Source organism: Prunus mume, linkage group LG7, assembly GCF_029339155.1.
Source record: "Prunus mume cultivar Tortuosa linkage group LG7, ASM2933915v1, whole genome shotgun sequence".
Lineage (NCBI taxonomy): Eukaryota > Viridiplantae > Streptophyta > Magnoliopsida > Rosales > Rosaceae > Prunus > Prunus mume.
Genome location: NC_142704.1, coordinates 14,669,619 through 14,686,826, shown reverse-complemented (window position 1 = coordinate 14,686,826; position 17,208 = coordinate 14,669,619). Strand labels below are relative to the sequence as shown.

The window sequence follows — 17,208 nt, the reverse complement described above, 5'->3', positions numbered from 1 at the left end:
ACTGAGATTTCTTCTTCTCTGGTATTGTACTTCTCTCTTCATGAGTTCTACACTATACACATCATTAACTGACTTTACTAAGGATGGCTAAGGATGAGAAGAGGAGCATCTCTTCTCTTTATCTCTTTGTACTTGCATACACACTTCACACACACTTCACATGCAAACTGATGCAAAATAAATGAATTCACATGCATTTTAAGACAAAATGCACTAAAAAATATGTACAAACAAACAAAACATTATTGTTGGCATTGTCATTGCGTAGTAACAACTGTTGGACAAAGACAAAATCTTCACATGTTGGTTCTGGTGTCTTTATGATAAAATCTTCACATGTTGGTCTAGTCTCTTCACATGTTGATATTGGTCTTCGGTGGAGGAAAGAGCCCTAGGACTTGCATGTCTTTGGTGCTAAAGAGAAGGGGTTTTCTTGTCTTTTTAAAAATATTTTGGGTTTGTTTGAGAGTTGGCTATCTGTTTGGGGTTTTTTACTAGATTCCCTATCATGTAAATCTGTTCGCGTCCTATGAATGTTACTCTTATTTTTCTTAGTTGGATCCTGGTCCAAATTTTGGCATCCAACACCATAATACAACAGATTTACGGCACAATTAGCCTGAACAAAGACAACATATAAATCTGAAATCCACTGGGGAGGTTGCATTTGGTTCTCGCTAGACAACAAAAATCTTAAATCTAGAACAACAATACCAAAAACAAAAATGCACAATTGGTTATTTCTTTCATTAGTTTTATGAATTTCCAATGTGTTTTTCCTTTTCCCCCACTTCCTCAAATACAAAGGAAAGGCTATATTGACACATTTGGATGCCATAAAAAATAGCACTTCATATTTGTACAGCAATCCCCAACATGTGTATATTATCATTATTCTCAGACAATTGCAATCTCTCCATCTGATAAGCTTATATCATATATATATGGTAAAAGAGAAAAAAAATTGAAAATGAAAAGAATTACAAAGATACAGTGATGAACAGAGCCCCTTACATAAATTTGAGTAAACCTGTTCTCAATCTTGATACTGTTGTGTGTTCTGTTGCTGAATGTTTATTAACTTGAAATATGCTCCATTTCTGTTCTCTATAAGACTCGAATGACTTCCTTGCTCTACAATCTTCCCGTCTTGTATAACTGAAATTTCATCTGCATTTTGTATTGTGGACAGCCTATGTGCCACCAACACGGTTGTACGGTTCTTCATCAATCTGTCAAGAGCTTGTTGCACCACACGCTCAGACTCCACATCTAGAGCACTGGTGGCCTCATCTAATAACAAAATTTCCGGATTCTTTAAAACCGCACGGGCAATGGCAACCCTTTGCCTTTGACCACCAGATAGTTGCACCCCTCGCTCTCCGACTTTAGTGGAATAGCCTTCAGGAAGGGCACTGATAAAACTGTGGGCATTAGCAAGCTTCGCCGCTTCAATAACTTCTGCTTCAGAAGATCCATCTTTTCCATAAAGAATGTTTTCATATATTGATGTGGCAAACAGAGCCGGTTCTTGTTGAACCAGGCCAATGTGCTTTCGAAGAGACCTGATCTTGAGTTTCTTGATGTCTTTCCCTGCATGGTGTATCAACATTTAGATAAACCTACCAAAAGAGAAGTTGACTGAATAATCATATGTTTTCAACATCAGAGAACAGATTCCTATAAGTTTTACGATGCAGAACACCAAGGTCCTAGGGTGATAAACTATTTAAACTTCCGCAGATCGTTGAATTATTTCAGAAATTTGCTCCGGAATCTGTTTTGATCTTGCTTTTTCAAAGTTAACATGGATTTCCTTTTAAAATTGCACCAAGTATTTTTCTTCTATGTTTAAAATGGATTTCCTTCAAAAATTGCATCAAGTATTTTCTTTTATGTTCAAATTTACTTGTTCCTTGTCAGAGGAATAGAGCAAAGTTTTATGCACAAGACTTACCATCAATCATGACTTTCCCAGTTGTTGGATCGTAAAATCGGAGTATTAGAGAAAGCACAGAGCTTTTACCAGAACCACTTTGCCCCACTAATGCCATGCTCTTGCCTGACCTGACTTTCAAACTGAAGTCCCTGAAAAGCAATACGTCTGGTCTTGAGGGATAGCTAAAGTGAACACTCCTAAGCTCAATTGTGCCTTCCAATTTCGTAAGCTCTTCGCCTATGTCCCCCAGGACCTCGGTTCTACGATCCAAAACTTCAAAGACTGATGCCGCCATTTGGTTCCCTTTCAAAAGGTCGGGGGCTAATGCTAAAGTCTCACCCATTGCTAATGCCGTCACAATCAACACCATGAATGATTTCATGACAGATTTAAAGCTTGCAAGCTCCTTTCCCATCAAAACAGAACCATACCTGAACAGCAAGACGAGGGAGAAGAAAGAAGCTATCAATTCACATGAAGCTCTTCGAACATGTGAAATAAAGTAAGGATACTAGAATACTCAAATACCATAACCCTAATAGAAAACTATTCATTATCCAACTTGCATTTTTTATGGCAAACGTGGAGTGAACATACCACAAGGCAAGGCCATAGGATGAGAATATGAAGAACTGGGATACACCGTAGAATATGCCAGCAATTTGACCACGAGTAAATGAACGTCTAGAAGGCTCAACTAGCTCACGAGAATAAAGGTCGATGACTTTCTCCTCAGAACAAAATGCAGCAACAGTGCGCATGTTACTCACAGCCTCCCCAGCCAGCATGTTAGCTCTTAGATATGCTTTGCTCAAGTTTCCACCATAGCCTTGCATGAAAAGTTTCTGCAACAAAAGATAAAAACTGTTAGCATACTATAAATAAATGTCTTCCTTATCTCTTTAAAGCTACAGAAGAAAGTAGGACCTCGCTGATGTGACCACTGATGATCAACGGATACGTGGCTAAGACGACGAGTGTGATTCTCCAGTTCAAGATGAAGGCAATGATAAATGAGGCAACAACCAAACCCACATTCTGTAAAAGAATTGTTGACCGATCAACAACAATAGTTCTTAACAAAGTTGCATCACTTTCTAGACGCGACGAAAGCATAGAACTAGTGTTGTTTGTATCATCAAACCATCCGATCTCATTCCTCAAAATAGCTGCAATCAATTATAAGAGAAAATTAAAAAAGAGTAATCAATATCATACCATCTTATTCTAAGCTCAACGAAGGAAAACTCTACATATGTATAATACAAATATGTTCCCACACGTACGCATATATTAGTGCCATCAGACAAGACATAACAACGTGTTGTGATCTGTTTTTGGAAATATATGAGGGACAATGCATTCTCAAGATGAAGGAAGGACACCAATGAAACATGAAAAATATATATAAATATTTGGACTGATTGGACCTCAAGCCTTGAAGAGATCATACAAACAGCTTTCAAAGGGAAGAACAAAACTTCAATTAACACCCTATAGATGCAACTGGAATAATACAGTATTTGATTGTGACATACCAGAAAACATCTTTTCTCTAACACGAAGAGTGAGTCGCTCTCCCATAATTCCAAAACAAAGATGCTCTATGGCATGAACAATGACAGTTAAAACTGCAGCCCCGCAGAAGAGTAAAGAGATTTTTTTAATCTCACGACATGTTGTGTCCCAGTCCATGTAAAAGGAAACAAGAGCCTGAGAGACCCCAAGAGCAAAAAGAGGCATCTGAGCTCCGGCAATAAGGGCACCAATGGTGCCAATCACCCCATAATACCAGTCTGGTCCAACCATGGAATACAGTCTCCCTGCTGAAACATGTCTTGACTTTACAGTCTCTATTCCATCAGCACCAGCACGGCCAAGAGATTCTTTATCAGAACGGAAGCTGGCTCCGAAACTTGTTGTAGTGCGGGATAATTCTCGTGAATACCTTATACTGCAACAGAAAATAGATATTATGAATACATGAATGTCAGAGACGAATTTACAAGCTAAACACATTCAAGGCTTCCCATTATCCTCGCTTTTAAGTAGAGCATTAATATTTCAAAGTAAAGATTTTCTATAATTAGCCTCTAACAAACTCATTATAATACTTTTCGGAAATTATTCTACTCATTTCAAATAGTTGAAGTTGCTCTAGGCATCAGAATATTTCATATGAAGTTTCCTGGATGTAACACTTTCAACCAAGTACCTTAGTGGCCGACCCAAGTGAGGATCAAGTGAGGGGTGTCGTTGCGAAGAAGCTGTTTCTTGTAATTGTACTAGTACTGCATAGACACCATTCGGGTTAGAAATGAGCTCCTCGTGACTCCCAGTTTCCACTATTTTCCCCTCTTGAACAACAGCAATTACATCTGCATTCCTAACGGTAGAAAGACGATGGGCTACTACTACTGTTGTTCGTCCCACCATGGCGCGATCAAGAGCCTCCTGGACACTCTTCTCAGACTCTGCATCCAATGCACTTGTTGCTTCATCCAATAGAAGAATGGATGGATTCTTCACTATTGCACGTGCTATTGCAATTCTTTGCTTTTGTCCTCCTGAGAGTTGTATTCCTCTCTCACCAACCTGGAAAATAACATTTAAGCATCAATCCATGAAAAGCAAAAAAAGAAAAAGTCTCTAAGGTCCCATCTACTTCTCTACTATGTCTGCAGGCAATATCCATATATATCATGATTAATTCTTGGTCTTCACCAAGCATGCTCTTGTAAAGTTAGTGTTGAAGTGGCACAGAGACTACTTTTCATTGTATAAAAAGTCCTTTTGTTTCCTCAAGCTATATGTTTCTACAGAAATTATGCACCATATGAAACTGGATCCAAGTAATAGATATCTGCAGTTGTTTCCACATCAGAATCCGATTTATGCACAAGGAAAAACGCAAGTTTTTTAGAGAAATAACATATCATTACCTGCGTTTCGAATCTCTCTGGGAGGTTATTTATGAAAGAGAGAGCCTCTGAGAGTTTAGCTGCATGTGTGATCTCATCGAATGTAGCATCGGATTTTCCATAAAGAATATTTTCCTTAATGCTTGTTGCAAAAAGTGCAGGCTCCTGGTTTACCAGCCCAATCTGTTGCCTAAGCCACTTAAGGTCAATCTCCCCAATATTATTTCCATCTAATAATATCTGGCCCGCAAGTGGCTCATAGAAGCGTTCAATCAAAGATATAACAGTACTCTTTCCAGACCCACTTCCTCCCACAAGGGCTACAATCTTTCCAGCAGGGATATCAAGATTGAGCTTGTTGAATATAGTAACATCGGGACGAGACGGGTAACTAAAACATATGTCCTTAAATTGGATGTGCCCCTCAATTTTGTCCAGCTTCTTGCCATTCTTGCTGCTGGATCGGCTTATTGTGTTCCTCTCTATCATTTCAAATATGGGATAGGCGGCTGCCTTAGCTCGAATGAATGCAGAGATGTCAGGTGCTGCCTGCCCCAGAGACCTTCCAATTAAAAAGCAAATAGTATCATTGAGTTTGACGTTGTGTAAATCGAAATTTTCTAAGCCACAATACATTCATCACAACTATAAACCAACTCAGTCAAATGTCATATAAACATCTTGAGGTTTTCTACAGCTTTCCACATTTTATATAGTGAAATCTAACTGAAGCATTATGCCTTGCCCTCCACGCTCCAGTAGCTTACTGTTTCTATACAAAACCAAGTTCTATGAATACCAGTAAAATTTTGTTCATATTTTATAAATGACAACCTGATTATTCACCAAAGTTGGCAATGTACTTCAGAGAAGTTTCCATTAACAACATAAAGTTGATGAAGTGCAACATTTGCTTCTACATAGCTACCTTATACTGCCTCCACTCAAATTCAAAAGAGATAAGAACTGGTGAATCAGAAATGCGTCGTAAGGTGTACTGATATGTGATTTTCATTGTCTTCACTTCCAACTCGTAGACTGAATTTTGCTAATCTAAAAATCTGAAATTATTGACTCAAAGATTCTGATCAAACAGTCAGTTTCATCCCACCTTGCGTGACCTTATCATTAACTAATGCTTAACTACTTAATATATGTTCTGGACTTCCAGTACACATATTGGTAAGAACAACTTAAGATAGTAGAAAATAAAACTTACAGGCCAGCAATGACAACATTAAGCATGGTGGTGAAGGACTCGCCGCCATTGGCGATACCCTTGTGAACAACAATGCTGGTGAACCAAACTAGCAATGACCATGAAAGGAAAAGGGAGCAGTGCATGGAGCCAAGCCCAAGACCCTTCGCTAGTCCTGCTTTTCTCCCATACTTGTATGTATTCAAAAGAGCTGTCTTGTACTCTCTTACTGCCTTCTCTTCTGCTGCAAATGCTTGCACTGTCCTCACATTTCCTATCACCTGATCAAATAATCACAAAAAGAAAATATATATATCAAACAAAGCAGTATAAGGGATCCCTTTCCGGAAGAGAGAGGCCTAGCAATGAGACCAATTGTGTGTGAGAGAGAGAGAGAGAGAGAGAGAGAGAGAGGTGACCTCTTCAGCAATTTCTCCAGCCTTGACATAAGATTTGCGAACCCTTGCAATGAGACCAATTGTGACATATGCATAGAGACCACCAGCAAGGGCAATTAATGGAACAATGGAGAGAGTGACCAGACTAATTTGCCATACCCTAACAAACCCTATTATGAATCCTGCTAGAAATCGGCTTATGTAGTGCATGAATTTGTTCCCTACCTGCATCATCATCCACCCTCATCATTCAAGGGTCTCTCTCTATAATTGTTTCCTTAATTGTGATCGATTATTAAATCAGTAAATTGTCACCTTTTTACTTTTTATTCTTATTCTCGATTTTCGTAATGTTTTGGAAAAAAACAAAACAAAAACATGGTCACATTACATGCTGGTCTGCCATGCTTCAAAATAGCCCATGACGGAGTGCAGTGACAGAAGATTGGATCGATTATTAAGGATCTATCTTACGAAAAAAAAAAAGTTTATTAAGGATCTAATCTGATAGAAACATAATTAATGTTGCTCTAGATGCCCTAAATACTTTCTCCTCTTAAATTATTTCCGAAAAGAGAAGCCTATCCAGCCGGCAATTAAAGACAATGAAACACTCGAAAGCCAACCAACCCCCTCAACCGACTTATAAATGCTGATAGCCTTGCATTTACTTCTGCACCGGCTCCCTCTCCGTCTCCAGAGAGAGAGCCCTAGAAATTAGATAGAGCTCACGCTGATTTCCACACGAAAATAGAATTAAAAACCCTAGATAACAACAACTATTTTGACTCTCATAAATCCCACTTCTTTCATTACTTCATCAACCTTTTTTCTTTACGCAAGGCTTAAATTGATTATATGTGAAAATTATGGCGTGTAAATTGATGAAATTGAACGCCAGGAGCCCATCTTGAGAATAATCCCAAACATTAAGAGGGTATTTTGTCATTAAGATCTTTGTGACTGACTGTTTTAGACTTGAATTACGAATGCAATTCGTCGCCTTTTCTCAAAAAAGAAAGTTTTGAAAACAAATATTAAAAATAAAAATAGTTGGGAAACAAATGGTCCATTAGTCTTATTAATAAGGTTGGACCTACCTTATGATAAATAATGCATTCATGCATTAATTAGCTAAATATTTATGCTTATGATTGTAACTAGTAGGTAGTAGGTAGTAGGTTACTAATAATGAAAATTAATTAACATGAGAGCCTCACCTTCTCAGAAAGGGCATCTTGAACAACAATAATGTCACTTGTAATTGCAGATATCACCTCTCCTGTGGAAGCTTCAGTGTCGAAAAGACTTATATCTTGATTAAGCATTGCCCTCAAATATGCCATCCTCATTTTGGCCGCTTGCCTTTCCCCAGTATGCATCCAACAAGCCACCTCTACAGAAATATAAATATATATTTGCAACATTATTTTAAAAAATAAATTAAAATAAACCAAATTCTCTAATGGTTGATTTACAAAATCCAATCGTACCCGTCCATGAAGAAAACAATATAGCCACACTGAGATATACAAAATCCAAGGAGTACTGCAAGAAGAAGAATATATAAGATGAAATTCAAGTCGAATATAAACACACATACATGTATATATATAATTAATATACCTTAGCAACTTTGGAAGAAGCTTCCTTGGGAAAGAGATAAGCCATGCCAATAATATTGATCAACTTGCCAAAGAAGATAAAGAAGACAGGGACAGAAGCACCATGAATACATGCGCCAACAGATCCGACAGCCATTAGAAAGTAGTCATAAGAATCAGCAAATGAGAATAGCTTCAACAATGAAACCTTGCGCTGCTTATCTTTACTATTATTTTTAGCATTTCCTTCTTCTTCTTCTTCTTCTTTCATCTTCTTCATCTCCTTCAACATGATACCTTCTGCCTCATGAGTAGTACCATTGCCGGAAAATGTGTCCGGCCGCGCCATTTATTTGCCTAAACTCTGTCAAGAGAGTGTTTGATAAAACTGAATGAGCAATGTGTGTATGACAGCTGAGGAAGAAGAAGATGAGGTTGCGCACATGTGAAGGTGTTTATGAAATTACAGCATATGGATGGGAGGATGGGTTCATTGAAATACAAACAAAAAAGAACCCCAAAAATTTAAAATAAAGAGAGAAAAAAGTTGGATGAGTCATTAAGAGCTAGTCATAACCATCTTGGGTGGTTGACTATGTTATGTTACAGCATCACTGTGGGCGAGATGAGCCAGTGGCAGTTGTGGTTATTACGCACCTTTCTCCACCCTATAATAACTGCGCTGAAATCAGACACTTCAATTCAATTCTCTCTCTCTCTCTCTCTCTTTTTTTATCTTTTTGGGGTCCAAAAACTAAATCGAAGGGATATTGGAGATTGCTCTGAGATATTACTTTACTTATGTGAAAAAATTATTGTATGGTATTGGAATAATATGGATGAACAGAAGTTCGCTCTAAATTATTATATGATATTAAAACACCGTCAAGTGATATAATTCGTCTATGTGTTATAACATAGATGGGCGACAACTCTCTCTCTATAACGAATTTAATTTGGATGAGGTAGTTCTATGTGAGCTTAGGGTTAGGGGCCACCCCTTCGGCGTTGATGTCATATGCCCTACCGCTTGAGAAATAGTATAAATGCAAAGATAACCCAATTGTGAATAGATACCAAAAGCAAGCCACGTGAGGCATTACTGATCGGAAAAGCTTAGCTGGCCAAGTTTTATCGTATGTTATATGCAGTGGAGTATATTGCTGGTAAATTCTCTTCTTCTCCCAACTTTGGAGCTGTCATAATAACATCGATTTCTTTAGGCCCACAATGAACCTGTGTATTAAAAGTATGAGATGGCATCCAGGTACATGGGTAGTTCTGCTCATCTCAACCGTTAAAGTTGTAATTATTGGTGGGTACGTAGGGATCATTATCATCACTCATCTTGCTTAAACCCTAAAAACAGGGGCTTTTTATATGGTGATATATTTTCTTGTCAAATATCTATCTAGCTTATATTATGTTGGCAAAGTCTTAATCTTTTCTTGTTGTTGTCAAAGTCTTAATCTTTGATCAAATTTAGTAGTTTGACATGGCATCTTGTGTTGCCAAATCCAATCAATATTGGTCCGTATAAATATTATTTAAAATCAATATATATAACCAGAAATAAGAAAAGATGAAAACAAAAAACAAAAAACAAAATGAAAACAAAGAAAAATGTTTCTTATTAGGAAATGTGAGCAGAAGTTGGTTAAGCTCTTTCACCTTCACCCATGTGAGCAGAAGTTTAAAACATTCAAGCACCCAATGAATATTTGTGTAAACCCCCTTCTCTCAATCGCTTATACCTAAAAAAATATTTTATTGTTTTTATTTTTTAATATTTTTATTAACCATCCTAAACTGATGTAAGTAATCAAGTAAAATATTCCTCAGACCTGAACGGAGCATGACTCTTTGATAATGTATTTTTCCCTGCACTTAGTGAGGCCTTGGTGGCTGGAGAAAGGTTGGTTGTTGGCGGAGGAAATTTACGGAGCATGCCGCTTTGATCATTCCTACGTCAATGCACCAAGGGCTTGTTTGGTTTTAGCTAGGATTGGATTGGAAATTTACGGTATGTTGAAGGAGGAAATGAAACAAACACATAAGATCCAATCCAATCCTAAGCACCAAATAAGCCTCAAACCAATAAACTTCTTAAAAACAAACACATAATAAGATCTACAAAGAAAACGTCATTTCTCGACACTGTCTATTTGAAGAGTTGTTCTATATCAAAAAGTTAAGGGACGGACGATTATATATTTTTTATTACCAATTAGTTTTGGGTGTAACTTTAACTTCCTTTAGTCTTGTTCACCATCTATTAATTATATTCAATTATATATATATATATATATATATATCTCTTTTTATACGTCGAATTAGAAATAGAGATTCATGCAAAACAAGTAGTTGCGGCTGGCATTAAATTTATTTCAAGTTCTGAGCTCTACGGGTAACGGGACTGATGAAGATGTGTTGACAAAACAGGCTCATATGAGAGAGACGGTGCCCTCGCAACTGCAATCAGGTTGTACACGTCGTGCCCTTAATTGTAATGACTTTTGAGCTTGGATTGGCTTCAACCTCCTCTTTCAAATCAAACTATGTTGTTGTAAATGCTGGCATATCCCAACTGCATGCATATTTTGAAGCCATAAAAAAATAAAAATTAATCAACATTCGTTTTGACTTTCGATTTGAGGATTAAATCCCAGCAAAACATGGACATAGAATCCCATGAAACATGTGTGCCTTATTGAAGAGCACATATATAAGTGATTGTCTAAATTATTCTAAATTAATTAAATTTACAAAAAATAGCTTTCAAATTTGGGTGTCAGGAAGTGAGTAGGCTCACTGCCCTGACGAACTAGCTTAACACCACATCTAAAACAATAAAAGACAAATTAAAAGAAATTTAGTTATGATTAACGAAATAGACGAACACGGTGCTTCAAAAATTTATTAAAATAACAATAATTTATTTGAGTTCAAATCATTTGAGGAATTCAAGCGATTTTTTATAGAGATATTTGTTGAAGAATATAAGTCTCACATCATATGTTTGACTAAATAAAATACAAGTATAATGAATGGTTCCCTACTAATATCACTGAGGCCTTTTGTGATAAAACCTCACACCATTGGACTTTGTAGGTGGTTAAGTTGAAACAATATCAGTATTCTAGTAATAGGCCGCTAACAGTCTCCCTAAAATTTAACAATGTCCCTCAAATAAGGTTTTTTTTTTTTTGTCATATCAATCAAAACAATGATTTATGCTATTTGGGTTTGTGGAATTTTCATCTTGACAATTAAAATCAAAACGCTTTTATGAAGTTAGTTGTTCATTAGAAATTGCAAATCCCATTATCTTATCTAATCTGAATAATAGACAACACTGTTTGCAAACCTTATCTCAATATTGTAGGTTTGAGGCGGGGTGGTTACAAATATGCTCACTTACATGTACAAATAGTGATATGTCATCATCTGGATGCATTATCAACTCTTTCTCTTCCACTTCCTGTCTTCATTCACATGGTATCTCAGCAACTTGATCTAAATCATCAATTTACTTCCATCGGCTTGTCGTATTTTGCATCATAGTCTCCTTCATTGAATTTGTTCCCTAGAAAGATAAAATTAGAGAAATAAAGTAGGTGCCAAGAGCACATCCCTATTTATCATTTTCTATCGTATCACACATCATAATGGGAGAAGGAAATTGCTTCGCTAGGCTCCATTCGGATGGAAGGATTACAAAAGTTAGAGAATTATTTAATACGACATGGTCATATATATCCGCGAACTTTCACCACTCAACCATGGAACAAAAACTTGTGGCTGTATCTCAGAAACTTCCCAGTTCCAAGGGTGCCTGCTGATGTTGTTGTTGTATGTGAATCCGAATCATGAAAAGAATAGCTTTTGTGAGTGTGTGTCAATTGATTTTGCTTTTCATTTTAATTTTTCTAATATGAAAAATTATTAATTTGCTATATTATCCAATGATTAATGAGCAGTTTCATTTCTTAACATTTTTATTTTTATTTAATTATATTTTATATGAGAGAGTAATGCAGCAAGAAATAACAGTTGAGAGGTGGAGAGGTGGTCATAGTAGTTGGAAGGAATTTAAATGCTGTGAAGGACCAACAACTAGTTGGGGTAATTCAATGCTTGGCTACACTACACAATAGCCTATGCCCTCTCTAGTCTTTGCCACCTCACACACATGCTTCAATTTTGATTTGTCTCACTCCATCGACATTCCACACCTTATTACATCTCATTACAGTTGAGTTCAGGATTTCTCATTACTTGTATGCTTATGTCAGGATACAGGGTCAAAAATAATTTTCATTTGGATTTTATGCAACAAGATTGGGATGTGGTCCAACAGGATTAGGACTTTACTGGACCAAGTATCAATCCTATTTTCGGTCTATTAGAAACACTTAATAAATGCGACAATCACTATATATATATATATGCTAATTATTGTTTGGAGGTGATTACAAGTTAACGTCGGAGCATCAATAGGTGCAAGAGAGGTGGAAGTGGAAAGTTGGGTACCCAAAAAAAAAAAAAAATCATTTGGATACATGGTCCAAATAATTTTTATTTGGATTTTATGGAACAAGATTGGGATTTGGTCCAACAGGATTAGGACTTTAGGCAATTTCCTGATGGGGAGGGCTATATTTAGCTCTCTAAAAAATAATTTTATAAGAAATAGTGTTAGGCTACATTTTAACCGTCTCCAACAACAAAGGGCTAAAATTAATCTTTTAATAGTTTTTAGTATATTTTGTAAATTTATTAGTTAATTTAATTAAACTACTATTTATAAATAAATAAAAACCTTAAAAATTCATTTAAAAACAACAAACATCAATTTAAAAACAACAACTTAAACATTAAATTAAAAACAACAACTTAAATATTAATTTAGAAACAACAACTTAACAATTAAAAAAAAAAAATCATCTTCTCCAGGAATTGTAGGATGATAGTTGGATGTTGAAACAACTCCCATGCACGATGTCGGTCCCAAATTTCTCTCTTTTTAAAGTCAAAATACTCCTTTAAAAATTTCCCACCAATGATGAAGTTTAAAGGCTTTTTTGGCATCTTTCTTATAGATAATATGTAAAATGATGGAGATATTGTCAAAATTTTGTATAGCCCTCTCTTTTTTTGTAGCCCTTCATTTATCCCACTCTTGGAGATGAGTTTTGGGGATTTTGGGCTGTATTTGAGGATATAGGCCTCACTTGGAGATGGCCTTGCTGGAACAAGTCCCAATCCTATTTTTGTTCTACCCATCAAACGAGGCCTATTACAAGCACCTAATAAATGTGACAATCACTTGATATATGTGCTAATTATTGTTTGGGGGTGATTAAGAGTTAAGGTTGTGTGCATAAACTAAGAAATTGTTTGTACCATATTTGGAAAATGGGTCAAAGATGGTTTTATTTCTCAAACAAGATTACATTAAACCCAAGCACAACCTCTTTCTTTCATAAACAAAGAAAATGGCTTTTTGGACTTGGGCCAGCAATGGGCAAAACCCTCTCAAAAGCCCGTAGTACGTAAAGGTCCTAGCTTTGGTCCACACTAAAGTTAAGAAAATAGGTAACTGTTACCTATTGACTCATGTGAGGGTTTGAAGATGGGTTATCGAGGGAATTGAATTCTGATTTTGAATTCAATTCTTGGGTGGGATGTGATATTCTAATTCCGAGAGAACTAACCCATTAGGAATTCATCTTTTTTACCCAATATATCCTCACACAATTTTAAAATTTTAAAATTTGTCATCTACTTTACCCAACAACGAGGACATTTTAGTAGTTAGTACCACTCCTACACCAATTCCATATGGTTTAGTAAACACCTTAATAGGATTTCGTAATCTAACTCCTCTCAATCCATATGGTTTAGTAAACAAGTTCAATAGGAATTCGGAATCTAATTCTCCTCAATCTAACTCCTCCTCAATTCAATTCCTCATAATCCAATTACATATTAGTAAACATGCCATAAATGAGTCCTAAAATTTAATACACTGAAACAAACACAAAAGAAATTAAAAGCACAAGCTCAAAAAAAATAACGAAATCATAAGCTAGAAGGGTACAAAATTATATACAATTATGCACTGATCACAAAATAAGGTTATTTCTTACCTCAGTACTACTGAGGCAAAATCCATGTCTGAGCCCTTTTCAGAATGAGGCTCCACTTCGCCTGCTCCAGCTGTTTCCTTTGGAAGAACTTCTCCAACATTAGGAATTGGGCTTGAAGATGCCACTGGAGCTAATGGAGGGGAAGGAGGGGAAGGAATCTACAGACAAATAAATTAAGATTAGCAACGACAATTCCATGGTTTCTACTAACCAACAGATAACTAGCCTTAAAGGAATACCTGGGGACAGCAGTGGTTGACTCTGGAGTCTTTGCATGTGAAGTCCTCGCCCGCTTGCTTTGAGTAATCTCAGGCTAAACCTGGCCCACATCGCCACCACTTATAGACTATTCAGGTAAAGACCTCTTTTTGGTACCCAGTTTTTCAACTGCATCAAACAAAGGAACGATTCAGAATCCATGCAATTAGGAAGAGAAATTCCTAAAGATCATGAATATGGTTTCTTTTGCCTCTACCTGAAGAGGAAAGAAAAAAAGGTACAATAGAATCGGGCATGCTAGCCTTTGAAGGGCTAGCAGCCTTGGCAACCGCAAAAACAGAAGGCACTATCTTCACCAAATTTTGCTTTATCTGAACAAAAATCGGAGCTTTTGGCCCAACAGACCTTGAACCTTCACTAGCAGCTTTTCCCTTCTCAGTCGCCAGCATGCTGGCTGGACAGAAAGTCTGGTAACTAGTGCCAACAACAAACAGTAAACAAAAGCCAACTAAAAATAAAAGACAAGTTCAAGTCTAACCCAACTAAGAACTTTCCTTACCAATCATTGGCAATTTGTTATCCTTTGCTATTTGAGTTAGAAGTGCTTGTTTTTCTCTCTTGCCAAGCTCAGGGCAAAAAGGGCAACCTTCGAACACGTTTTTATATGCAGCATCTATGGCCCCGAATCGGCCTTGGTAGTGATCCCACCAAGCCTTAAAGGCCTCGATACAACAAGAATCAAGCTAATAGGACTTTAACTCCAAAGCCTGGGCAGAATCCGCATACTTAGCCCTAATTCCCAAGAGATTGTCTCGGCTCAACTTGGGGAATCTATAAGATGAACCCTTGTTGACTAGAAAATAATTCAACTCTGGGATTACTTAGGGGCATCCAAGTTGTTTGTTGAAAAACTGGGGGTTATAAGCCTCTACACCATATTGGGAATTTCTGGTGTCCATTTTTCCACTGCAGGGCAAATCCTGTGATTGAAGACACCAGAATATCTCCATATTCTCAAAATTCATGGCCTATTAGCATCTTTAGGGCCCTGATAAATAAGCTTATTCTTAAAACCAAAAGCAGCCTTTCTTCAGGCTCATCAGCCATTGAGCAACATGTCTGGTCTTTCTGCCCATGAAGAATGTGAAGCACTCTTCAGTTGTCTTCCCAGAAATCGGCTCAAAACCAAGTCCCTCAAAGGCACCACCTCATGGGATGTCTATAGTTTTCGTCCCATCAACTTTGGAAACGACCATTGGAGCCAAACTCGAACTATCATAAAGGTCCTTTTACATTGAGGTTGATGGGCTCAATGGTCGCTTCTCTTAGACCTCTGTAGATGGAGGCTAAGATCAAAGGCGCAGTAGCAATGTCTCTGTGAGTGGCCAAACCCCCTGCCAACTGAAGCCACTCCATGGTAATGCAGTTTGTAAAATCCCGACCCAAATTTAAATATTCATTTAATTTAATTAATTTAATAAAGTATGATATTACAATTTTACCCTCGGGGATAGGGATATTTTGTTCACTTTCTAATATGGGAAGATTTTGAGAAAATGAATGGCACCATGACGTAGATCGTGTCGAGATGAGTCCGTAGACAATTAATGGGCTCAAATCGAAGTTGTAACAAAGAACTTATGATCAACGGCCAGTGACACAACCGTAAATATTTCAAAGTTCAGTTTTTAAAATATCAGATTCCTCTCTCTCTCTCTCTCTCTCCCCACGATCTGCCTCTCTCTCATCCTCCACGAACAACAGATTTCAGACAGAGATATCTCCGCTAAATGACCACCAAAACCAATGCTACAACTTCCGAACTCTTCGTCTATCTCCCCTCTTTCCATACATACCCATATCTAGCCATGATTCCAAGCGATGAAACCAAAAACTGAATGAAAAAGGAGACTACTTGTGAGTGGACATTGTTTTCAAATAATGAGATTATTTTATGACATAAAAACTATGCACAATGATTTATTGGTTTATTGAATTTATTATATAATTAATAGTTGAAACTTGATATTTTCGTAAAGTAATTGCAATATATTTGGGTTTTGGCATATTCCGAATATCTTGAGTTGATATATATTATTTTTGAGAATTCCTATCTATGCTTCGTTATGTATGGGGTACGTGGGGTGTTGGTAATGAGATTATGGAAAGAGAGTGGATTATAGTTTGTGTCAATTTCAAGTGCTATAAGCACTACCTTATGTACCTCCCCGAATTTGGAAATTATGGATTGGAAGTTGGGAACTATGGATATTGGATATGTTGGAACCCAGGCACCTTTGACGGGGTGTTTCATAGACCCTTAGCAGGGTTAGTCTGCACGCGTAGGACTTGTCACAGGCCTACCAGTATTGAGGATTCTGTTATACGTGTTGGTGAGCTTAGTCCCAGTTAGACAGCTCGTTCCCTAGCCACATGGTCAATTGAGGATTCTTCCATGTGGACTAGTCAAACAATCCCCCAGTTTGATTGTTTCCCCAATACAAACTTGGTCCTCACTCGTCGTGCCAATGGACACGCGTTTTGAGAGAGTGGTTTAGGGAAATGGTTTTGTATAGGATGGATATTTGGATATCTTTAATAGATATGGATTTCATTGTGGTTTTGACGTGGCTATATATATATCTATCTATCTATCTATCTATCTATCTATGATGGCTTTCAGTGCATGTTTTATGCATCGTTTTCCAAACGGTAGGGTTACTATATGTTGTTTTCAACTAATGAAACTTTGTTTTTGACCACTCACAGATTTTCTG

At 37.1% G+C, this 17,208-nt stretch overlaps 1 protein-coding gene across 1 annotated transcript; it reads right to left on the bottom strand.

The window, feature by feature from the left end:
- Window positions 1-726: 726 nt before the first annotated feature.
- On the bottom strand, window positions 727-8,682 carry LOC103336866 (ABC transporter B family member 2-like). Its single transcript, XM_008239989.2, has 12 exons — window positions 8,083-8,682; window positions 7,950-8,004; window positions 7,677-7,852; window positions 6,478-6,681; window positions 6,080-6,339; window positions 4,882-5,422; window positions 4,155-4,534; window positions 3,478-3,893; window positions 2,867-3,108; window positions 2,537-2,784; window positions 1,958-2,370; window positions 727-1,593 (listed from the first exon to the last, which is right to left on the bottom strand). Exons 1-12 carry the CDS (start codon window positions 8,407-8,409, stop codon window positions 1,037-1,039), a joined length of 3,819 nt encoding a protein of 1,272 aa, XP_008238211.2. The 5' UTR covers window positions 8,410-8,682; the 3' UTR covers window positions 727-1,036.
- Window positions 8,683-17,208: the final 8,526 nt, after the last annotated feature.

Coding starts and splice junctions, on each gene's coding strand:
- LOC103336866 (XM_008239989.2), bottom strand. CDS start 8,409: ATGGCGCGGCCGGACACATTTTCCGGCAATGGTACTACTCATGAGGCA. Junction 4,535..4,881: donor CAGAGAGATTCGAAACGCAG/GTAATGATATGT, acceptor GTTATTTTCCAG/GTTGGTGAGAGAGGAATACA. Junction 2,371..2,536: donor TCCTATGGCCTTGCCTTGTG/GTATGTTCACTC, acceptor CTTGCTGTTCAG/GTATGGTTCTGTTTTGATGG.